The sequence below is a fragment of the Monodon monoceros genome, unplaced genomic scaffold (assembly GCF_005190385.1).
Source record: "Monodon monoceros isolate NGI ecotype Baffin Bay Population unplaced genomic scaffold, NGI_Narwhal_1 Super_Scaffold_20, whole genome shotgun sequence".
In the NCBI taxonomy this organism is placed as follows: Eukaryota; Metazoa; Chordata; class Mammalia; order Artiodactyla; family Monodontidae; genus Monodon; species Monodon monoceros.
Window position 1 is genome coordinate 10137312 of NW_021703777.1, and position 26817 is coordinate 10164128.

At 34.7% G+C, this 26817-nt stretch overlaps 1 protein-coding gene across 5 annotated transcripts in view; it reads left to right on the top strand.

Annotated features, from left to right (window-relative positions):
- The window catches only part of CCSER1 (coiled-coil serine rich protein 1), a 1246259-nt gene that overhangs the window by 835287 nt on the left and 384155 nt on the right, over window positions 1-26817 (top strand). For all 5 annotated transcript variants that reach the window (XM_029234577.1, XM_029234578.1, XM_029234579.1 and 2 more), the window contains one exon: window positions 3291-3335. In XM_029234577.1, the coding sequence (XP_029090410.1) occupies window positions 3291-3335 (45 nt within the window). The remainder of the gene's footprint in view (window positions 1-3290; window positions 3336-26817) is intronic.

Genomic DNA, 26817 nt, shown 5'->3' on the forward strand with positions numbered 1-26817 from the left:
GGACATAAGAAAGCATAGGAAAATGTGACTCATAACCAGAAAATAATTAAGTCAATAAAAACAGACCTGGAAATGACAGATGATAGAATTAACAGACGAGAAGTTCAAAACACCATTACAAGTATAAATATGTCAAGGAGTTAAAGCAAAGCATGATAGTTTGCATCCTTCAAATGAAAGGCACAGTATCAGGATATTTGCTCAAATTTATATTTAGGTGTGCTATATAAGTATAATAATGATAATAAAAATTAGAATACGAAGAGGCGATAACAATTACTGTTTTGGGATATGCTGTGTCTGACCCTTTGCTAAGTGCTATACACATATTATCTAATTTAATCTTCATAGCAACCACATGACATAGTTACTATATTTATTATTAGTTTTCAACTAAAAAAATGATGAGGTTGAGAAATGTTATGTAATTTGTTAGAGAGAACACAAAAGAAGGTTACAAACTGAAGATTTAAGCCCACATCTGTCTAAATTCGGAAGCACATCATTACAGTTTCCCAAGTCCTAAAAGTTATGAGCAGGAATGCCACTGTAGAATTTTTTAGCCTACACTGCCAGGTTTAAGAAATGTTCTAAGATTTTGTTTTGTATCTTATTTCATGTGAAATTTAGGCTCTTCAAGATGTATCCTGTAAATGTAGATAATTTTCTAAACTCAGAAATCAGGCTGCCATTTATTTACAAGAATAACTGTTTGCCAGGTTGATTCTAGAGACTTTTCTAGAGTCAGCAGAGTAATAGTCTATTTTTTAAAGCAAAGTGGACTGAACGTATTGTTGCCAGGGGGAGACAGTGGCAGGAAGGGATAGACTGGGAGTTTGGGATCGACATGTACACCCTGCTATATTTAAAATAGACAACCAACAAGGACCTACTGTATAGCCCAGGGAACTCTGCTCAATATTCTGTAATAACCTAAATGGGAAAAGAATTTTAAAAAGAATGGATATATGCATATGAATAACTGAATCACTTTTGCTGTACACCCAAAACTAACGCAACATTGTTAATCGACTATACTCCAATATGAAATAAAAATTTAAAAAAAGATAAAGTGGACTCAGTTAATATTTTTGTTCATATGTTTCCATCTAAACAATTCAAGAAATGTTTTATATAGGAGGTAAAAATTTAAAAACCACTTGAAAACCTTTTAAGCATTAACACTCTGGTTTCTCTTCAGATCTTAATAATCTTTTGCCTTTTTAAGCATAAATGCTGTCACCAAATGAAAAAACCTTTATCTTATGAATATTTTCCTTATATTACACTCTAAATCTGCAGCTTAATGTGACAACCAAAACCAGTTACAATCTTTTCTTAAATTCCAAAATATAAAGCTAGAAACACAATAAAGTCTAGTATGTATGTCTTACAGGTCAATTTCTTACCCGATGTATTGTGATAATGTAGAATATGTTCTTAAGGTTATGTGCTATTTAGATTTTCATCAGAAATAGGAAAATACTTTAACTTAAGTCAAAATTATTCATAATAATATGAAAAATTGTTAAGGTTTCTAAAGCTCTGTCACGTAATTTAGAGGCAGATGAAAAAATTATGATAAAGATAAATCCCAATATTTATTTGTATTCTTTCCATTTTTCTTCTGATAGTGTTTCTAGGAAAAATAGAAAATAAGATGTAGGTTTAGACTAAATTATGAGAATATGTAAGTTCTCATATATGTCTGTCCTTGATATGTTATACCCCCCGCCCCGTTTTCAAAGACTGCTATCGAAGAAAGCATTTGCTTAATTTTTGCGGTACGCGGGCCTCTCACTGTTGTGGCTTCTCCCGTTGCGGAGCACAGGCTCCGGACGCGCAGGCTCAGCGGCCACGGCTCACGGGCCCAGCCGCTCCGCGGCATGTGGGATCTTCCCAGACGGGGGAACGAACCTGCGTCCCCTGCATCGGCAGGCGGACTCTCAACCACTGCGCCACCAGGGAAGCCCGAAACGCCTAGTCTTGAAAGACTTCACAGTTCGGTCAACTCTTGGGCCTTATTTCCCCACTGCTCCTTTTTGCACAACTCACAGTATATGCCAACTAAACCACTTGCCTTTCCTAGACCTCTTAGTGCAGTGCTTCTCAAACTCTAACGTGCATGTTCATCACCTGGCAATTTTGTTAAAATACATGTCCTTGCTCAGCTGGTCTTGGGTGGAGTCAGTATTAGAAGTGAGTTCCCGGCTGATGGTTTGCTACAAGTCCAGTCACCATACATCGAGTCGTCAGGTGTTCCGACTGCTGCATGTTGCTCATCTTCTGCATTTCCTCTTCAGCCTTTACCACTGTTTACATGTGATCCTCCTCTGTGGTCCTTTGTGTGTTTGCCCATTCACAGGCTGAATGAGCCTCTTTCATCTTAGGCTCAGAGAGAATTTTGTATACCTGACGTCATTCTCCTGAAGTTTTACCTTCACTTTTGTGTGTCTAGTCAATGATCTCCTAAACTTTGAGGACTATTTATGACTTATATCCCCAATATCTAGCATGGTGTCTGGCCCACAGTACATATACAATAAATATGTATTGTAAAGTAATTAAAGGACATGATAAGAGATAGAGGGAAAGAGAATAAAAGGTAACAAAAATGAAGGAAGGTAAAAAGGAAGAATTGGGTACTGTGAGATCACATTTTATTGCAATTTTCATACAGTTCCTTCCACATATAAAACTACTACAGTATGGAAAATAACAGGAATTGAAACTTTTATCATGTTTAGAGGGGGGCAAAATTTTTTTCCCATTATTTTGCTTTCTCAGTAGCAGTATTTCCAGGGAAGATAGATAGATGGACAGACAGACTCTTGTGCCACAAGCATATTTTGCAATAGGCCTGCTAAGAAAAAGATGAACTCTTCTACCATTTAATTATGCATAGTGTTTACTGGGGACTTAAGGTGAATCGCTCTCCTTTTAGTGTAGAAAGCAGTTATGATAATAGAAGATGAAGAAAGTCCTTTTCACGAGAAAAAATCCTGAATATTTCCTACGTAATCACCAGTGCTGCAGTTATTTTTACTTATGGTCCTGGGATTTAGCAAAAAGTGCATTGGTACCACCTTTGGAGACTTACTCAGATATAGCTATTGTCATATGTGTGAGATATTCATGTACATTCAGATCTTCTTTGTTAAATGAATTCTTTTTCACTTCAAAATCTTTGCACTAGTACTAATTATTAGTTACTTCTCTTTGCCATCAATAATCTATTTTGAGATATATATATATATACATATTTCCTTTTTTTTTTTTTTTTCTTTCAGGGTTTGAACCTGAAAAGACCAGAGTCAGTACAAGGAGGGAGAGAGGTAAGAAAGTCTAAGGGAGAGGGAGTGGGAAGAAGAGAAAATGGTTACAGTGTTGCGGTGATTTTGTTGATGCTGACTGATGCTGAGGATGTTAATGACAACGGGGATGTGTTGAGAGGATTTATGATAACATACATCTCATTTACTCTGGCCAAACCACATTTTATACATATTTATGTAAATGTATTATTTGTGCTGCTCCTCTGAAACTGAAGAAAGTACCAGGTCTCTGGTTAGGCAAGTGTTGTTTCTGTTAAAATAGATTTTTATAGCAGTAGGGCCCTCTAGACAGGGCAGAAAAAGCTTTTTTAAGCAAACGTTACATGCAATATTTAAAATGATTGATTGAGAAATTAGCATAATTCTAGCAACAGAAACACTTTATGTCATCTGGGATTCTTCACTCTTCTATCCAAGACAATTGGCAAATGCTACTAGGCGTGTGTGCAATTTTAGATGGTATGAAGTTGCCCTGGTAAGACTACTGATTCTAAAACTTCCTTTAATTATTATCCCAGATGTTTTATAAGGAAGGGAAACTTTTAATAGTACCAAACATAATACCATATCGTTTATGTGATGTATATTATTTTCTAATTCTAATGTACAGGCTTAACTTTACCTTGATTAAAATTCTTTCCAGGCTAAATGTGTAAATGCTCTATTTTACTCTGTGACTCAGGTTGTTGGGTGTAGGGGGATGGTGGGATATTTAATTCAGTAAATCAATATTTTCTCGTTGCCCAAAAGGTAATTTTATTTTTGGTGAGATTTATATAATTTGGGGGCAAAAGTGAAGATACTTTGTCTTATAAAATGAGAAAATAAACGTAACCCTCCTCCCTATCTGTGGCTTCGCTTTCTGTAGAAACATGTTTCTTCTGTATTTAATACATGGTGTTTGCCCCTTCTTTCCTTGCTCTTTTAATTTTCAGTTGTGTGTTTTTAGTATTTGACATTTTAGTTCCTTGTAAACCTGTCATTTAGGGTCTTTCTGCTTATTTGCTATCTTCCATCCAGAAGAATCTATTCTTTTTGAAGGATGCATGACAGTAGGCTCACACTGGCAAAAGAGCTGGAGAACGTGAAATATAGATAGATTTATCTATATTTGAGATTTTTCATGATGTAGGAGAGCAAGGTAAAAAGGACGTGGTCATCAGTAAAGGCAGAGTGGGAAAAATTATGTACTGTGTAAGGAAGACCTCAGAGCCATTTACAGGTTTTGTGAGGGTAAATACTTTCTCTCAGATGGGACTAAAATGGATCTACTTAGAGACTTAACTCATCACCTTCTAAGTGAAAGTTCACACCCAAGCAGGACTGCCACAATTTATTTCTGCTGATTCAGTGCCTTTGAGGACATTCAATTTGGGTTGTATTACTCAGCTTCTCACCCCTGTATCCTAGTCCAAGAGCAACTGTGTCTAAAGAGGGGAGACTTAAGTCCATGTACCCATGTGATGATGTTGCTAAATGGTAGCAAAAGTCATTTTTTAGATTAAGATTTTGTAGATTTTCATGTTATTTTTACAAGCCTAATGACTGACCTTTATTGAAAAGAGTTGCTGTTAAATTTTATTGCTTAGTTTTTCATTTCCTCTTATTTTATTTTTATTACAAATGCACTTGTGGGTAAGGAACATGTCAATAATGTATATTAAATTAAAAAAACTTTTCTTGAAAGTATTTTATGGTTTGTGTGAAGGTCAAATTTTTAATGGCCTACAATTTCACATATACATCTGTATAGAGGGGACAACCCTGATTTGGGCCTCCTCCCTGAGGTTAGTGGAATAATTGAGAAGGAGGTAAGATCATCCAGTTAATGATAGGCTGGTAGTGTCTTCACTTGAGACCCCCAATCCAGGAATAGAAAGTAAAAGTCAACTATTAAAATTCAAAACAACCACTTCATTTCCTGTCTGGGCAATACTGGGTTACATGGGCATATTTCTATCCAGCCTAACACTCACTTTAGTTTTCCCCATGATTGTAAAGTCTAATACATTCTGTGGTAAGAAACTTCAGAGAAGTATCAGACAATTAGGTGAACTATGTTGTGGACACTTCTGTCAAGTCTCAGTGGTAAGTGATCTGTAAACGAGAGTGTAATTCCTTCTTAAGAGCTTCCTGATCTGATCTCTCTTGCTTATGAATTGTGACAGGTATCTTTCTGATTCCTATTTGCTGTGTTCTGTTACATGCATGTGTTACAAAGATGTATAATATACTTCTGATTATGTTAAATTGAAGTGTGTGGATTTGGAAAACTCTTACTCAAAACATCCTCTTAGAATTTTTCATTCTAATGATATTGTGATTGATGAAGACTGAATGACAATGATTACTCTTAAAATGAATCAATTTGTCTTAGTTCAAATGACAGATGTTCCCAGTAGGTGTTGACGGATGTGACACTAGGGCCTCTTACCAAATATTTATAAGAAGGTTTAAGAAGCGTCAATTAAAATGTCTGTTTACCATTTGAGATCATGACAACAGTTAGAATATGCATGGAAAATCGAAGCAGGCATTAATATGCTATTTAGCTAAGTGGTAAATATTATTAAAAGGCTCATTGCTAGACAGGAAGGCCAGATTTGAACACTACATGCCATATAAAACATAAATTAAGAAGAAGTGATTAAGATATAAATTACCTTCCGGAAGGAAATAGAGATGAACAGCACCTAAACTCCTTGTATTGTTGTGAAATATTTGAAAATAGGTATTAATTGTATAAAAAACTTCAGTTACATTAAGTTTTTGGTATATTTATGGTATATTTATTTTTTATTTTTATGGTATATTTATATATTTTTGGTATATTTATTTACCATGCATGTAAATTGAGGGGGCTGATCATAATAGATAATAACAAGGTTGTTTAAAAAGGGAGATTAGTGGAATGCTGCGTGAAATGTGATTATATAACTGATATTCCTTTCTGATTGTAAGTGAACTTCCTGCCTCTAGTGGGATCTTATAACTCATAGAAAAACCTCAATGAAATTTCACTGGATACGACACATAGACAAATCATATTTCTTTTAAGGAATTTCTGTTCTCCTAAATACAGTGCTTTTACTGTTAAATGTGGATAAAATCAGGTTACTATCAGTTTTCTTAAAAGATTGTATAACTTTGTTATTTTAAATAGTATTATATTTTCCAAAGTACGGTTTTTGTTAACTTATTAAAGATTCATCTGTGTGTGCATGTGTGCCTGTGTATGTACGTATGCATGTGTTTGTACACACTAATTTTGAATGGCAAGTTGTCTTTCTTTTCACCTTAGCTCAAAAATACTCGACCATCCATATTCTGGATATTTTATATCACAAGTCTAAATGCACATGATGTGGGACTTTATATCATGGATAAAGAAAACTATTATGGTTAGATATCTAAGTCAGGATCAAGCATTTAATTTCAGAAATTACACTTAATATGGCAAGCTAAGGTGAGAGACAGTGGTTACTGGAGCTTTTGGGTTATGGGTGTCGTTGGAAGTTAACAGAGATTCCAGAACCATTGATGCAATGGAAATAAAGTGCAAGCGTGTAATGATCAGGAGTCACTTTTACATAATTGGCAGAGATCAGATCTCCTCAAAGTGATGAACAAAGTAAGTAGAGATTATGTTACCATTCTTCAGCTGGAATTCTGAAGAAAGATTAATATCGGTACACTTGAACATTTTAAATAACCAGTTTTGTATTCTTGTAAGACAGATATTGAAAATGCTCCGTAAACATCTGAGAGAAAATGAACATTTCTGATAATTTCTAGAAGCATTCTTTAGAAATGTGCCCCCAAAACGTTAGAGATGTATTCATCCCTTTACGAGAAAAATCCCCTGTTTTAGTGTGGAAATTTTTCAGTTAATTATGTTTGACTGTGCCAATGATATTTCTAAAAATTCTAATTTTACCTGGGAGATGGCAAGGATAAATAAATAGATTCTGATAGACACATAGGAAGAAGTGGACGTTTCAGACCATTAAAATAACTGATTTTTGAATGTGTAATCCTCAAGAAAATCATGGGCATTCCTTACAATCTGCCTACTTTGTAGTCGTCAGAATGCTTCACTAACTTTCTCTGTTGGACTACAGTATCCTCACTTTGCCAAAAAACATAAATGGGAAATTACAGATGATGTGAATTTCTGATACTTAAAGAAACATAATTAATCAGAGATATTTGAAAAAGGTAGATTGAAAATAAAATGTTTAGCTCAATGCTATTTCCCCAAGCTGACTTTATATTTAAATGTATGAATCATTTAAAATAATAACTGGTGACTTGCTGTTTATGTAAAGTATCACTTGAGCATATAATATTCCTAAAGAAAGTGATTATTCTATTCAGATAAATAGTGGATTTTATGCCTTTGCTAGTACAGCTGGATAGACTTTGCATTGTTTATCCCTTGACAGATTACATGTTCCTACTTGAAGTTGAAAGTCATTTTAAAATTTGAGCACCAAAAGGGAGAAAACTCAAAGAATGTGATTCAATGATATTCTGTATTTCAAAATAATTTGTCTCTACCTGGAATAGTAGCACAGGCATTATTACAAGTGGAACAAAATTAAAAATCACCATTGTTTTCTCTTTCCATTTTTAAATTAATTAGAATTATTAGGCAGATTATTTTGGATCTAAGTTATTGCTTAAGTTAAGAAAACTTGCTACTATTTCTCCCACATCCAGCAGACCACTGGAGAGAATTGTTTTCTAAAGAGAGAAAAGAAGAAAAATAAGTGAGTTTTAAGAATAGAACTAAAATCGAAGAAAGTGTGTTGTTCTTGAAAATGAGTTAGCAAAAAGTGTTGAAGTGCCATTGTTCTCTTAAAATCTAATGTTTTACATAATTTGAAATTATAGAAAATAACAATATTTCTTTTATAGCTTGGTGAAAATCTTCACCGAGAAACAAATCATGATTACCAGTTATCTTTAGTAATTTTTCTGCAAAACTTACTTCCATTTGCATGAAGTCTTTATTGTTTAGCATTCAGAATAGACTGACTGTTTCCACTTCTGTTCAAATTTAGCTATCCCATTCTTGGTTGATGTAGAGTTTTGTAGAATAAGAGATTCTTTTATAACCTCCGTGATGACACAATTTGGGGGAGAAATATATATTGGCTAATATTATATTCTTCTTTGAGATATAAAAGCTGAGGCAAAAATAACTCTTCTTTTATAACTAGAATTATTCAGTGGTTCAGTGGCTATAATTTGCCACTAAGATGTATCTGATTTACAATTGGATTCTGAGATCAAGAGACCTTTTAAGGACTCAGTAAAAAATAAAATATCCTTATTTTTTTTCCTTTCTCGGAATTGACAGGCAGTAAAGGAACTGAAAAAATCTTTGTGCTTATGACCCAATATTTAATTGAAAGAAATACAATTTACAAGACCATAATAATTATTCCTGTTTCAAAAATGTTCTTAAAGGGTAAAATGAGTTAATATGTGTAAAGCTCTTTGAACAGTGCCTGACACATAGGAAGCATGCAATAAATGACAACAATTTTTATTACTATTATTTTCCATACCATTTGCTCTTCCTTTTATCTTTCCTTCTGTCAGAGACAATTTGAGTGTCATGTTGTTGGGAGATTTTACTGTTTACATGGACTGTCCTATAATCAGTGATATCTAAAGCCTAGTCTTAGATTTTACATTCTAAATTGATTCTCAGATGACAAATTCCTGATAGGACAACAAACAAAATATACTTGGAATCTGTCATTGAATCTCAAAAATTCTTAATTCCATAGTTCATATTACAGATGAGAGAAAATTTTATTTACCTTTCACTTACAGCATTGTTTACAGAGAGCAGTGCCTAAGCACTACAGGTTTTATAAGCTGTTTTTCACATCCTGTATTTTCTGGGTGATCTTCAGATTGGATTTTGAAGATCTCTTCTATGCTTGTATACCACTGAAATTCCAAGGAACTATCCAAAAGAAACCTGTTGGTTAAGCAAAACTAAGATTATCAGCTCTACATCAGTAAGAAAGAACACATTCTTAGTAGTATTTCAAATAAGAAAATCAAAATCCGGAAGAAGTGCACACTATTCAATTTTCTAATCTTTCTTTTGGAAATGTTTGACAGATTATCTAGATTACACATTCTTAGAGTATGTACATAGTGACAGAACAATTTTTCCTAAGAGAAGCAGGACAGAAAAGAGTGAGGGAAGGGGAGAAGTGACAAGGAGCCAGCATTGGACAGACATGAAACCATCACTGTGGAAGGACAAAAGAAGCCTTAGATATAGGAAACCTATTACACACACACACACACACACACACACACACACAGAGCCACACAAAAGAGTATTTACAACAGGTTTAAACAATAATTTGAACCCTAGTGAATTCCATCAAGCATCAATCTAGCAATCATGGTCCCCAAAATGGACTCTGCAATTTCAGATTGTACTCGATGGAATTGTATCAGTTAGAGATATAGGAACATGAGTTAAAACATAAAGCAATCAGGAATTTGACCTAGAGGGCCAAATAACTTGAAAAGACCACATGAAAATTTTGCTTCAGCAACCTCCTATCTTAAGAACTTGGCCTAAGACCTGATGAGGGAATTCAACTCTCTAACTCTGAGCAGAATGAAACTAATTGGAGTCAACAAAGGTAAGACTGAGGAAAAGCCTCACAAGGTTTTGAAAGAATACTCAGGTAAAGTTTGTCTAAAGGAAATCAGTCTAACAAAACCTAACTCCAAGCAGTCCAACCTCATGGGTACCTGGAGTTAGAGCTCTTCTTACTGACTCACAATGGAAAGTCATGAAAACAGACAGTCACGTTGTAAGTTACAGATCAGGTATTTTCATCTAGAATAAGAATTTTCAAAGTTGATTAGGTTATCAAAGGATTACTAAAATCATTCTCATTCCTAGGAGGCAGAAACTCTGCATTTGGGAGGTTGACAAAAAGAACTTAAAGTTTAGACCCAGTGCAGGGTGTATCTCACTGTTGCTCTCCGAGAGACTCCTGAATGGAGACTTTAGCGGCCTCAGAGGAACATATTTCAAGTAGAGGAGCTTAAGTGAGATTGCACAGGGGTTTCGCTGGGACCTCCCTTGTATCTCCACAATTTTTGACTCTTTGACAAATGATCACAAAGAGAAAAACGTTTCATCAAGCAAAACTGAGTTTGTTAGAACTACTGCAATAAAAAAAGAACACTACGTTGACAAAATTTTAGCAGGTCTCTAAATGGAGAGTTTAGGGAAGGATATTTAGAGGGTGTTAAGTTACAGGCAAGATGATTTAAAGGCAAGTCTTGTAATGTAGGTAATAGGCAGAGATTAGGCAGGTTAGGCAGAGTTTATGACACTCTAGCTTTACATTGATGTGCACAATAAGTGAAATGAATGGAGAGTCTGACCTCAGAGTTCTGAAACGCAATATATTTTCCTCATTTATGAGTCTTTTTTCAAAAATATTTGTATATAATTAAGAATTTGTAATTTTAAAGTGGATTTTACAAAGAGATGAGGACTGAGAAGGGTTACTGTAGAAAGAGTTTGACTTTCTAATCAATAAAAATTTAGATATCCATTCTTATAAGGCACACATATTATTTTTAGAATCAGTTAAACCCTGGAGATGTTTTCAGCTGAAAAGGCAAAAACAAATTATGATTTTTATTTCTCTGCCTTATATTTTTATTTGAAAGTGTAGTGTTAAACTCATAGGAATCTTTTTTGGCATTGTTGTTTTTATTTGTGTATACAACCTATGATGCAGTTATTTTTTGCCCTTTACCTATGTCAATTAATATAAGAGGAAAATACAACTCCATATGGTTGAATTGATTCAGCCCGTTTTCATCAGAGAAGTATTTATTCATACATAAATGAGAAGATCTCTTATGATTCCTTTCTTAATTACAAATAAAAGCCAATAGCCACCTCAAAAATATACAGAAGATAAACATCTTTATTATTTTGATACTTATCCATTACTTAGCAAGAGAATTTCTTTTCTGTTTAGATTTATGTTTTCATATAGAACAAATAATCCCCATGTAAATATTCAATTACTGGCTTTGCTGACAGACATATTAAAATCCTGTAAACCTACAATGGGAACTAACTACTCTTCTCTGAAGAACTTTCCTGCTCTCCTACTCTCTGCTTAGAAATAGATCCCCAAATCTCTTTCCATTTTTCCATCATCCGTCCAGCTGAGAACAGTTATTCAACATATGTCTATCTTCTGTTTACTTCCCGTCCTCACACCCACTTTGAGACAGTTTTTGGGACATCGATGCTCAGTCAGCCCAGTGGAATAGCAACACTCCCGACTAGTTCCATTGCTGTCCTCCAGTTATATCACAGGACCCCGCAGTCCCGTGTCAGTGATCACCACACTGTTGCCTAATATGTAACGTAAAACTTCTAAATAAGATTACCGGTAGGCAGAAATATATTGTATTTATTATTATAAATATTATACTGTTGAATTATTATATAAACAATTGTTTTAATTATATTAAAAATGTTAGGATTAGAGAATTTCAGACTCACACAACAGTTATGTTCAAAATAATGGCTATAAGTAAAATTGCTGTTGCATACTATATTCGTTTGCTAAGGCTGTCATTACAAAGTGCCATAGACTGGGTAGCTTTAACAATAGAAATTTATTTTCTCACAGTTCTGGGTCTAGAAGGCAAGATCAACGTGTCCATAGGTTTGGTTTCTTCTGAAGATTTTCTCTTTGGCTGGCTTTCAAATAGCTGCCTTCTCGTTGTGTCCTCACATGGTCTATTCTTTGGGTGTTCATATCCCCAGTGTGTCTTTGTGTGCCCAGATTTCCTCTTATAAGGACACCAGTCAGTGTGGTTGGGGCCCACCCTAGTGGCCTCATTTTACCTTAATTATCTCTTTAAAGGCCCTATCTCCAAATACCATCGCATTCTGAGGTATTGGGTGTTAGGACATCAACATATGAATTTGGGGGGACACGATTCAGTCTATAAAACACTCTAAAAGTAATACAACTGTACAAATCATTTCCCTCAAAATAGAAGCTTTCTCTTTGCCCTTTACCTATTTACTCAGGAGTGTCTTGTCTCTTCAATAACATTAAAATTTAGTTGCAGGGCTTCCCTGGTGGCGCAGTGGTTGAGAGTCCGCCTGCCGATGCAGGGGACACGGGTTCGTGCCCCAGTCTGGGAAGATCCCACATGCCGCGGAGCGGCTGGGCCCATGAGCCATGGCCGCTGAGCCTACGCGTCCAGAGCCTGTGCACCGCAAAGGGAGAGGCCACAACAGTGAGAGGCCCACGTACTGCAAAAAAAAAAAAAAAAAAAAAAATTTAGTTACATTTAAATTCCCAACAACAAATATAAACAGTAAATAGAAGAATAAAATAACACATGTAAATAATTTATCTGAAATTCTAATATCCCAAATGCTCTGAAAACTGATATCCCCTCCTCAAAGGGAGGTTCAAGCTCATTTGGTGGCCCAAACCTGGCCTGAACTAATATGAACCCATTTATAGTCTTTCTTTTTCCCACTTAGCATGAACGTGTATATGTTTTACTACAGAAATATCAATGTGTTTGTACAGAGTGCTGCTCCAAACCCTGCTGGGAATATTCTAAAGATACGGCATATGCTCTGTATTACTATTTTAAAATCAGGGTAATTCCAAATTACCAGATATATTTGACCTGAAGAATTTTGGATAAGGCATTGTAGATCTGATATAGGATACATTTCACTCTAAAACCCTAAAAAAATAGCATCCTTTCTTTTCACAATATAAAAAAATTTTGAATTACCCCTGGTAAGAGCTTTGCGTGTGCTTATTAGTTCTGTAAGCACTTTACATATAGTCACTCATCATAACAAACTTTTGAAATAGCCACTATTATCATTCTCATTTCAAAGAAGAAAAAGCCAAACAAAAAGTGGCTTAAATAACTTGCCCAAGTGTTATAAGTGGGTGAAGCCAGGATTGAAACCTAGGGGATATGACTCCAGAGTAAAAATTCAACACTACACTGTGATTTATAAGAAGAGAAATTAATAGATTTACTACAACTGGATGTTCTGACTCTTGGCATTCCTCATGAGAATTATCTAAACTTGCTAAACAATCATATTCTCTGTCTCCCTCTCTCTCTCTCTCCTTGCCTACTTATTTGTTGCATATAGGTATTATCTCATCCAAGACCAAGACCACAACTACTCTTTTGTTTTCGTTAGGAACTGTTTGACTACAAAGAATAGAAACCTACTTAAAACTTACATTAAATTGGATAGCGTCGGGTACATCCATTTGCAGGGAATGTATCTTGATCTTCTGGAAAATGGATGATACTCAGCTCCTTTTCTCTGTTTCTCTGTTCTCTAATTCTACATCATTCTTCTTTCTGTGTAAATTAGGTCGCTTCTCTACCTTTTTTTTTTTTTTCCTTAACCTATACTTTGTCCCTCATGACTACCACCAAATGATGGGCTCAGCTATCTACTGTGTAGCTGGACAGTCACTTCTAATTATAGACAGTGTGGTCTAATTTCCCCTAGTTCATCCACACGGTTCAATCAAATAGATATACTTTAGCAACAGGAACTAGGATTAGAAAAATGAATTTTTTCTTTCTCTTTTTTTCTCTTTTCTTTCCTTTTATGATATTTAAATGATAAAAGCACCATTTAACTCATCTTTGGATTTTACCACTTGTACTGTGGTAGAAAAGTCTCATGATCTGAATGTTCTCTTTAAGATAATTGTGGTTAGGGAAGATATACTGGTAGTAACTCATGTGGAATGAATGTCGGGGTACCATTTTCATTTTCTTTTATTATTTTTAAATCAAGAGGGAATCAGTTAGGAAAATACAAAATTTACCTGAAACATGCAGTTTGTGCAATTTTCCCAGGCTCAGACTTCTTAACCAGGTTCTGATCACCATCTCAAAGTTAGCTTCTCAATCACCCCTGTCTAAATCTATTACATCTTGGCGGGGGGGGATTAGCTTTCACTGATTAAAAATAACATATCCTATGAAGAAAGATAAATGTTGACAATATGGTAAATTAAAACAGTTCTCTATCCGGATTTATTTATCCAATGTATATCTAATCCGTTGTATTTATTAAACCAAATCGTTGCCGGTATGTGAATCCTGAACATTAGTGTGACCTGTACTTCTCTTCTGTGTACTAAAGGGAGTGGGATCAGACAATATTCCACATGGGAAAATTCACAGTGCACTTGCTTGACCATTTCTGTATGGTTTAGGGGTAGACAATCACAAATAGGACCTAGAGGAATATCTTATAAAACAGTTGAGAGAAAATATAAGGGTTATTTGAATCTGTATTTGTAAATACTCAAAAATGTTAAATTCAAAATGGGTAAGTTAATGATATTTAGCAATTTTAACTCATCCACCTATTTATAACTGATGCCATTGTCAAACCAGATCATGAGTATTGTCCTACACTTGGATATGTTAAAGTTAATTAAAATATAGATTTACTTAATATTCTAGAAGTCTGGAATTTTAGAAATTAAACACAGTTGTTGAAACATGTGGAATCAAAAACTGGAAAAATGGTTCTTTGTACCTTTCTTGCTTCCAATTATAGCCTATCAAAGATGTGATGTTGCTTTCTCCTCTAACAAGTTACATTTGATAATATATTAGCTCTGGTTTACTTTCTGGAAGTAAAGGTCACAAAGAATATTGAGAGTAAGTAGTACCTAGTACAAAAATGTCAAAAGTGTACAGAGGTCAGAAGCACCAGGGGAAACAAATGATCTTCCAATTTTGCCTTGAAAAAGTTTTACTCATCTTAGTGAGTAACTTTGGATGGATAAAAGAGGTGAAAGCCATCAGTTCCAGAATTGGCAACAGGAAAGTGAACATGAAAAGCGTATTTAAGAAGCTAGCAAGTGAAAGTAATTCAAAAGAACAATGAGGTGCTGCCTGGAGAACCTAGTAACTTCAGTATTAATTTCTTGAGAATGGAGTAATTCATAGATGTTTTTGTGTAGCACTCAGACAATTTGAGGTCAAAGAAAACGGCAAATGATTTAGGTATTACTGGAGCCATTGACTTCAATGGGATCATAGAAAAATTTGTAAGAATTTTATATATGTTTTGCAGACGGAGACATCTGTGGTACAAAAATTGATTAAATTTTCCCTAAATAGGAAATGACTGCATAATAAGAGGCAGTGCGGCATAGTGGGATTTGTAGAGGGCGTATATTTTGGAGCTTTTATTACCAGTTCTGCTCTTTGCTCAGCAACGTGATGTTGAGCAAGTTGCATAACCTATGTCACTGAGGTACATAATCTGTACCTCAATTTCTTCATTTAAAAGTTTAAATCCATAGTTGTACCTTACCCCATAGGATTGTTATGAATAGAGAAAATGAGATCGTATATCAAAAATAGTGATCTCAATGTAAGGTACCAATAAAAATACCCCATATGGAAGTTTTAAATGCTGTTACTGTTTATTGTTACTGTTACCTTGAATTAATAAAAGACAGTAGACATCCTAGTGTCTAGACAGTAGACAGTAGACATCTGAGTGTAAAGCCACTTACTCAGCACCACATCTCAGATTGAATATTGCCTATTGAAGGAAAAATTCCCCAGGGATTCCTACTTGCAAAAATAGTACTTGATGCTTGGTTCTACTGTGTTATTATGTTTGTCATATTGTATTGTGAGTCTTTTTGTTTGTCTCCACCATTCTATCACTTAGACTGAGTTCCTGGAGAACAGAGTCTTACTCTGTTTCCATCCATAAAACTTGGCATAGTTCCTAATATAAAGTAAGCACCCAACAAATGTTTGTTGTGTTAAATCTTGTTCCTTTTTAGAATCAGCAAGAGTTGGGTTTAGAACACCTATGCTAGTCTAGATCATTTGTTCCTTTTGCCTTTCACATATTTAATTAATTAATATATTTTGGCTTCACTTATAATTAAATATTAAAGTTAATAAGCATATTTAATTTTTTCTCTTTAGCCTACTTAAAGAGATAGATGCTGGTCATGGTTGTTCACATTTTAGGTGAATTTGAGATATACAACTTTAAAATGGTGAGGAAAATATTTATAAATCTCCAATTGTGGGGAAATTTTTAATATAGTTGAATTTTTAAAAATTTGTCAAGTTTCATAATTTCAAATCTGATGATCCAAGTGAATTTTTAACCTGTATGATGGGGCTAATTCAACTGTTTGAATTACCCATTATTCTTTGTCAGGATTAAATTATGCAAGGTTTTCAGGCACTCATCATGTTCATCTCATAAAACCACCCTGAACTGTGATTCCCTTTTGGACAGATAAGGCTGAATCAGGTGCAGAGGGGATCAGCTGATTGCCCAAAGTTAATCAATGTATGTAAATTGAGTACAGAGATTTTGAAATGATATAGTTAAATGGTATTTAAACTAATCTGTGATAATTAAGGAAAGACGCTCTTTAGAATGACACATGAAGTGATATATGAATTTGAGGACCAAGAGACTGAGCATTAGCATATAGAAAATATTAGGCATGGGGCGATAAAATTAATCGACAGACCAGGTTGTTTTGTGTTTTTTTTTAGTATCTACAAACATGATAAGAGATGAAAAACTAAGAGAATTTGAATTTTAAAAATAAAATAGAGATTATATATATATTGTAGGAGGCCATAAATTGAATAGCTATTCTTTTCAACCCGACAACACTGAAAGTATAGAGTTAATATCCTAAATTCGTAGTCTATAATAAAAAACAAAACAAAAAACCAAAAACATTAAACCAACTGGGCTCTTAGCCCAGAAAATCACTGAAGCAAGAAATACTTGTATCAGGAGAGAGGAAAAGGGAAAGAGAGAAAGAAGAAGACAATAAAACAAAAAATGGAAAGAAACCTAGCTGGCCAAATTTAATGAGAGAAGTGGAAAAGTTGTTCATTTTATAGACGGTCAAATGAAATTTCCCCTCCGACCTAGGAAGGACTACACTCAAAGCATAAAGCAGAGTTTTCAGTTATGAGAGGAAAATTCAAACACAACTTATTTCATGAAAACTGTGGGGAACTTTATAGCTTTGCTTTTATACCTTAAATTTAGCTTAAGTGTATTTTTTTTTTACATCTTTATTGGAGTGTAATTGCTTTACAATGGTGTGTTCGTTTCTGCTTTATAACAAAGTGAATCAGCTATACATATACATATGTTCCCATATCCCCTCCCTCTTGTGTCTCCCTCCCACCCTCCCTATCCCACCCCTCCAGTTGGTCACCAAGCACCGAGCTGATCTCCCTGTGCTATGCAGCTGCTTCCCACTAGCTATCTGTTTTACGTTTGGTAGTGTATATATGTCCATGCCTTTCTCTTGCTTTGTCACAGCTTACCCTTCCCCCTCCCCATATCCTCAAGTCCATTCTCTAGTAGGTCTGTGTCTTTATTCCTGTCCTACCCCTAGGTTCTTCATGACATTTTTTTTCTTAGATTCCATATATATACGTTAGCATACGGTATTTGTCTTTCTCTTTCTGACTTACTTCACTCTGTATGACAGACTCTAGGTCCATCCACCTCACTACAAATAACTCAATTTCATTTCTTTTTATGGCTGAGTAATATTCCATTGTATATATGTGCCACATCTTCTTTATCCATTCATCCGATGATGGACACTTAGGTTGTTTCCATCTCCTGGCTATTGTAAATAGAGCTGCAGTGAACATTTTGGTACATGACTCTTTTTGAATTATGGTTTTCTCAGGGCATGCTGGGTCATATGGTAGTTCTATCTGTAGTTTTTTAAGGAACCTCCATACTGTTCTCCATAGTGGCTGTACCAATTCACATTCCCACCAGCAGTGCAAGAGTGTTCCCTTTTCTCCACACCCTCTCCAGCATTTATTGTTTCTAGGTTTTTTGATGATGGCCATTCTGACTGGTGTGAGATGATATCTCATTGTAGTTTTGATTTGCATTTCTCTAATGATTAATGATGTTCAGTATTCTTTCATGTGTTTGTTGGCAATCTGTATATCTTCTCTGGAGAAATGTCTATTTAGGTCTTCTGCCCATTTTTGGATTGGGTTGTTTGTTTCTTTGTTATTGAGCTGCATGAGCTGCTTGTAAAGTTTGGAGATTAATCCTTTGTCAGTTGCTTCATTTGCAAATATTTTCTCCCATTAGTGTATTTTTAAAAGTTATGTTTTGGTTAGTTGAGATATTCCTGTTACCAACCTATTTCCAAAGTCATTTTGTTGTCTATATTTAGAACTTACTAAGGGACTGTTCTGAACAAATTAAGGGTGACTCCAGTTCTTATTTAGGGCTTACTAATTAAGTTATGGTGTCCCCTAAGGTCCTGACCCTGTCTCTTCGCACTTCCTCTTTTGACACATTTTTTCCCTAGGTCATCTTATCCGCCCTGGTGGCTGTAACGTTGGCTACCTGCTGATGTTCCTAAGTCTCCATCTCCATCCAGATCTCTTTCCAGACCTATGTCTATTCACTTATCAGACATTTCTATTAAATATTATTTAAATTTTAAAGATATGTAGATAGACAATTCGTAATCTTCATGTTCTTCCCTCCCCCAAACACCAATTTCTTTTCTGTTTCTTAAAATTTCTTTTAATGACATTACTTCTTAACAGTCCATTCCGGAAAACACAGAATCAACCTCATTTCTTCCTGCTCCTGTAATGTTCCCACTCATCACAGTCATTACAGTCTCCACTCTACTTCAGATGTCTCAGTTACATTTCCTCCTGTCTATCCCTTTTCCACTGAATGAATTTGGATCTTCATTACCTCCGAAGGGAAAAGTTAAAACCTTTTAATGGGTTCTCCAGCTTCTCTTCTTTCCCATCTCCAATCTACCCTCCACACTGTTGCCCGAGTATAATTATGAGCCTTCCTCACTAAAGGTGTTACTGTCTTCCTGTCACACAAAGAGAAGGGCTAAACTCCTTAGCACATCAACCAAAACTTTAGCAAATAGGCCTTAACTTATTACCATTTTAGAAATCTCTAAATTTCCCCATTTCTCCTTCAGTTAAACTATAATGGGGGGATTTTATTTATTCTTTAAGACCCAGGCCAAATGGCATATCGTTTGGCAGAGTGAGTTGCCCATTCTGTAGCATATTTGTACTTTTTCTTACTGCTATTGTAGACATGATTACATTTTTTATAGTAATTAGCTAACGTGTCTGGTGGGCTACAGCCAGAGCTTCTCTAGGGTAGGTATTGTGTTTTTTACATCTTTGCAATCCTCAAAACTTGATTTAAGAGCCTAGAACACAGGAGATATTTAATAAACGTTTGCTGATGGAATGAATGCGTGACTTGGGAAGCTCTGTGAGTTTCTAAGGTGGCCTTCTTGAGGTTTGCAGGAATTACCACTAGATGTCACTAGCACATTTCCAATAGCAATATACCTGAGGCAGGGCGAACTAACCTTTACTGAGCACCTACTGTGTGCCAGGCCCTTTTTAATAATTCTGTGAAGTAGGTATTATTATCAGAAACCTACCTTGGAAGCAGATGCTAGGAATGATTAATAGGTCATACAGCTAGTATGATGTAAAGGTAGGATTAAAATCTACAGGTGTCTGTATCAAAACCTATGGTTTTCCACAGTGGCAGCCACATTCTGTTTCTTTTCTGATAGTTGAGCCTCCGGCCTCCACATGATAAATAGCATTTGCCACATTTTCTAACAAATTAAATCTTTACTGACAAAATAAGCTGTTATTGGGTTAGGCACTCTTATTTAAGACCTTTCGAGTTAAAAGTCAGAGACTTGGCTTCTCTAATAAGCTTTTCCTGAATAGTTTGAAAACAGACTACCATTCAAAGAAAGCTTTTTAATTAAACATGAGAATGTAAGTTTTGAACACGAGCAGTTAGATTTCTATATTATTACTAGTTTTTTTTTTCAATTACCATTTGAAAATGGAGGTCTACTGTTTATAAGGTGATAGATTTAGTAATTAGGGCTGAATACATGAATAAAATACAGTCCCTACCTTCAACGGCTTGTAAAACTATGATATCTCCTTGATGCAAAGTCAGGAACATCATGATATTTTTACTGTGGAGGGTATTTAATCTGAGACTCTCAAGTTTAAATAACATTTAGAGATACTAATCCGTTTGATAATGTGACCCTCTATTCTTGGACCTTAGATACTTAGAAGCACATACTTGAGCATGGTGAAAGTGCACTAGCTCCTGCCTACTCACTCAAGATGTCATGTTTTACTTTTAGACCCAACTCTGCCTATACAGAGTCCCAAGCAAGACCCAGAACTTGAGGAGATATACATTTGTAGAAGTTCCAATCAGAGAACGGTTATAAGAAAGTATGATGAGATGGTGCTTAGACTTGAATGCTTGACTTGCACTTGGATGGACCCAGTCATCATATTTTCCAGCCCTGAGCACACGGTGGCACCAAGGCAGTCAGCCATTATACAAATGAAAGAGAGATGAGAGAGAGGGAGGTGGCTCATGCCTCCCCATAAATTTTACAGCTTCTCTTTAGTTTAGTCAACTTCTGTATCATATCAGACTCTCTAAACTTTCTGCCAAATTCAGTAGTCGTTGTTAATGTTTTTGCTTTTGCTATTGTTAATTATTTAAAGACGTTAAACCAACAACTAATTTTAAGTTGTACATTTATATACAACATGATAAAGTTCTCCACAGATTTTTTTAAAGATAAGGAATTAATGCAGTCATGGAAACAGTTTATCTCCCTCACTTAATGTTTTATGTTGGTGAGCTTGAATTTTATGTGAAATTAAATTATGCGGTTTGAAAGTTATCAATATAAAAGGATAATACATCTTCAGTTTATTCCAAAAATTAGAAGTAATGTCAAACCCCTATATTAAAAATGCATAAAGAAAAGCATAATGTCAAAGTTAAAGGGCCAACTGAATAATAAATTGTGTTTATGTTACTTGTACAGAAAGATATCTCTTTAGAAAAGAAACAAAAATACCCATCAACCTTGATCAATATTTGCATTGAATTAAGAGAGTTTTAAATTATGTGAGGTTATTAGCAACATGTTTCTCAAATAAAATGTGCCCAGTTGGTTCTCCTTTCTTATCAGAAAACAGCAACAGCTTATGGGGGTTTTTTTGTTGTTTTTGCGGTACATGGGCCTCTCCCTGCTGTGGCGTCTCCCGTTGCGGAGCACAGGCTCCGGAAGCGCAGGCTCAGCGGCCATGGCTCACGGGCCCAGCCGCTCCGCGGCATGTGGGATTTTCCCGGACCGGGGCACTAACCCGTGTCCCCTGCATCGGCAGGCGGACTCTCAACCACTGCGCCACCAGGGAAGCCCAGCTTATGTTTTTTAAAAACTGATACATCTAGAGAAATGCTCGGTGTATACACATCTTCCATCTTTTACTTTCTACTTTTGCCTGGCATAGTGTACATACTCAAAACATTTATTTATTGAGATGTTGAATCCATAAATAAATGAATGGTTGGTTTAATCAAGAAAGTTAGAGGAAGATTTGGTGGATCCTTCAGTGGCTTCCTTCTCTTGCTCCCTTGCCATCCCTCCTATTTTGCACTGAAAACAAACAAAAAAAATCACTGTGGAAGCTCTAGGAATCCCTAGTGTATAGATTGCACACACTGAGAGACAAGACAGCTTAGTGATGCGAATGACCTGGAGCAAATCCCAGCTGTGTCACTTACTAGCTCTGTGAAAACAATAGCAAAGCATTAGAAATTGTGCTTCAGTTTTCTTATCCTTAAAATGGGAGGTAATAACAATATCTACCTCATGGGGTTATTGTGAAGATGAAGTGAGCTTGAATATGCAAAGCCATTTGAACAATAGATATCATTAATGTTTTAAAGGTGATTGTTGTTGTAGTTAAAGTGCAGAATCAGAAAGGTTAAGGACAAGCTATCCAATAGATTTCCTGGTTTGTTTTTTTTTTTCTCAAGTGATAAGCAAAACACAGAGGTCCTTTTTTTATTACAATTAACTAGATTCACTGAGTCGGAAGCTTTGGAAGTTTAGTTTAGTTTTGTTTTTAATAATTCCAAGAGAAAAAATATGAGTTAAAAATGATTTTACCTAACCATAAATGAGAGATTAGTGATTTTAATAGTTTATTATATTTATTGAGCTATTTTAATATAGTCAAGTTTTTATGTTTCTTTGCTCTAAAGAAAAAATGAGTAAAAACTCTATTTGTGAGGCTGTCAATGAATCATACCTAAAGAAACCTTCTGCATTCAGGTCATGAGCCATAAATAGGTACCACCTGATGGCAGAATGTTCTGATTGCAGGTAAAAAGCTAAACAAAAACAAGCAGCTTTTAGTGCTAAGCTGACAAATTGAAACAATAAAGCAGTACCGTGCATTCCCACAACATCCATTTATTTATGTAAATCTTGGTTTCCTATAAATGAGCCTTGAGGCTTAGCAGGACTAGAAAACAGTTGGAGATTGTGAATACAGCCACTGAAGTGAGTTTCCAGAGGTGGGTTCGAATTCTGACTTCACCTCTTAGCTGTTGATTTGACTTTAAGCAAGATAGTCAACTTATTCATGGCTCAGACTCCTTGCTTAGTACCTACCTCGGAGTTATTGTGAATTAAATAGCTTATTTTTATAAGGTTCTTAGAATAGTATCTAATGCAGAGTAAGTGCCATATAGAGTGCTTATTAAGTAGATAGAAGTACTATATTGCATATTCATTTCAGTGGGGTTTATGAGACCAAAACTGTCTTTTAAAGATATATTAGTGGTTTCTCAGGTGTTTCATACAGGGTTACAAAGTCCAAGCTCTGAAAGGTACTTCGCTTTTGTAACCTTGTATTGTAAGAAGGAATTTTATGTAGTGCTAATCAACCAACACCGTAAGGTAGAAAAAAAATTACTAAGGTAGAAAAAAAATTACTAAGAGCATCAGTTTTTTGTGGTGTTAACCACACTTAAAAAATCCTGGCTTTGCTACTCATCACTTACAAGGCCTTTGAAAAGTTATTTATTTTCTTAAAACCTATTTTCTTATTTTAGTTCAATAGTAAGAAAAGGAAAAATATTATATGTAATTTGTATCATACTTTACTTTCTAGCAAAATTCAATGGCTCCTTCTCTATCACCCAAGTGATTAAGACTTGCCATCTTTGATATATCAAAATACACACCCAAAATCTGTTATAAGTCATTTTATATTTATATGGTTCTAAATTTTATTGTATATTAGATAGCAAAACATTTACATTATGTATGTCCAACAAATATTTGATTTTCTTGTTGATATATCTGAGACTGAATATTTTCTTCCAATCATTAGTACTATGCTAAGGAAAGATGCATGTAATTGTATGTATGGGTATTCCAAAAATAAAAGGAGAAATTTTAGAAAATTCTAGTGAACATTATATCTGTTTTTCTTCTCCATTGTGGTTCTCTGTTTATGGAAGAAGTAACAACTGTAGTTACAGAGATTAATCTTCAAGTTTCTTCTAGACTAGATAACTTCATAGGAAGCTAAAGCACTGAATGGAAAATAAACTTTTATGGATAAACACCTTTATATATTTCCCCAAAGAAAGCCGTCTGTTTATATGAACAAAGGCTTCATTCATAATTATACTCCAGCACTCTTTCTGTTTTGCATAATACCTAACTTGCAACTTTCTCGTTGATATAGGTGTTAGACTATGTGGTTTTGAAGACGAGTAATGTGATCAACTCTTTCCAACAGTTTTTTGTAGAAGAGGCTTTCTGTAGTGAAATTTAGACAAATTGTTCAAATTTTGAAACCTTGATAATATAGCCTCATTCCATTCACAGGCAGTCTAGGTAAGGAAAATATGCTCTAGGATTCTCAGCGAATGTGCCAGTCAGTGTTTAAAAGATAACTTAAATTTCCTTCTTTAACAGAGTTGGGAAAAGTGAGTTCTTGAAGTTGCAATCTGCAGTTTTGATATTCATGTATAAAAGGAGGCAGATGTTCTTTTCTGCTAAATCATTCCCATAATACACTTTCCCTGTATTCAGAGATGAATATGCTTACTGTCAAGCCTTGGCAGAAGGTTTCAGGAAAACATTGATTAAACTCCATAGGTGAACAAAGGAGAGAAGAAGATTAGCCATTTAAAATGTAATGCTCTTTCAACCTTTTCTTAACCTCTCTCCTCTTACACATTTTCTTTGATTCATACTATTAAGCCTAAAATCAACTATCATTTTTAATGTATTTTCACACAATTTAATTTATATATATATATAATATATATGTGGTCAGTATCTATATGTGGTCAGTATCAAATCCCTGAGAACATTGCTAGACCACCTTTTTAACATTAATCTTCACTCATATTTATAGAATTTGTGTAGCTTTTAAATATATCTCAGAGATGTTAAAAAGAGGATAAAAAATAGTTCATTAACAGATTCAAAATATGTTTTCTATAATCAAAATAAATGATTGGGTAAGTTCGTGAAATCAGTATTTCAAACCAGAGGTAACTCTAGATGCTGGCTAACAAGTATTTTGTACAGGTTATATATGTATAAATAGAAAAAAAATCAACAAATATATGAATATTTATTATTACACAGTAGATTAATAGAACTAAGTTTATAGAGGTACATGGATAAATAAAATAATTGGTATATGGTAGGTAAGTAGACAGATAAATAGCTGTATCTATACATAAGTTATAGTATGTAATTTATGTTTATAAATATGTGTGAGTATAGTATGTTTTTATAAAAGAATTCCTAGTTAGTAAATTATGAAGAAAATTAGGAGGATATATCAGGGACTGGGAAGTTTAGAAAAATGGAGAATTTCAAACTTCATGGTGTTTTATAAACTGTCTAGTTTCACCTCCATAATTTCAAAATATACTGACTTGTGCAACTGAATTTACATGATGACTAAAATAGTTTAAGCTTGGTTTAAATATAACGGATATTACTTATAAGATATTCATCCAAATGGGGGGAGGTATTTACATTTTAATAACAATTTACATGATAATTTGCATATAGTATTCAAGGATCAATGACTATACCAGTTTTAATCCTTTAATTCAGTATTTATTAAATTCTTGCTATTATCAAAGAACTCAGAGTTAAATAAATTTTTGAACATGATTCTTGACCACAACAAAGTACAGTTGGAACAAAATTTGTGTATTGTTTATGGAAGTAATTGCATGAGACATAGGCTTCAGAGAGAGAGAGTTTTACTATGTAATTGTATCAACATGGTAATGACAAAAACTGAAAGACAGTGAGAACAGAGTGAATATGAAGGATGATTTGACCCATCTTAGATACTAATTCGGTGTTACCTGAAAGGAAGAAACACAGATGATTGCAAAGTTTTAAGTGTGATAGGGCTAATCATGTGACAAATAAAAGGAACTCAGAGGAAAGCTAAAATGTGGGTGATAGTTTAGTTTTAAACATTTTTAAAAGATAGAGTGAGTACTTGTGAAAATTCTCACTGTTTAGTTCATGAGAGGAATCTGTCAGAAGATAGAACAATTCTGGGAAGGCATCTTCAAATAGGAGATAGTTGAATCAAGGAGAGAAATTGAGATCTTCAGTGTGTAAGAAAAATAACCAGATCAAAAATAACCAGGATACTTTACTGTATTTACATGTCCAGTATGATTAGGGGAAGGAACCTGAGATGGAGATAGAAAAATAATCAGAAACAAACAAAATAAAATCAAGATGGTGTCAGTAATCAAGGGGAGGGTTTGAAGAGGAAAGAATGAAACCTCAGAAACATCTGTTCTCTTTTCTGTATTCTAAATAGATAAAAATCTCTCTCTCTCTCTGTCTCTGTCTCTGTCTCTCTCTCTCCCTCCCTCCCTCTCCCCACCTCCCCCCTCCCCCTCTCCCTTCCCCTTCCCCCCACCCCTAGCCCACCCCCTGCCTCTCTCCTATTCTGATTTGGAAAAGGGTCATAAAAAAATGGGTGTTTAAAGTGTTTTGATGTTTTAATTTGCATATTTGGGCTTTCTTAACTAAGTTCTGCATCTTTTGTCCTCAGGTGAGGACTTTAAATACTTCTCCCAGGGAGATGCAAGAGGGAGGAGATGTGGGGATATATGTATATGTATAGCTGATTCACTTTGTTATAAAGCAGAAACTAACACACCATTGTAAAGCAGTTATACTCCAATAAAGATGTTTAAATAAATAAATAAATAAATAAATATTTGTCCCTCCTACTCCCCATTGGAGATTTATGTTATATTATCAAGCTCAGTGATACAAATGATCTCTTGTAACCTTTTTCCTACTATTACCAATTTGATGATTAGATTCATGATGGCAAAATAATAATGAAAAATGACTTGTTTCTGTTCCTATTTCATATTCTTGAATATTAATCGTTCTACTAATATAGATCA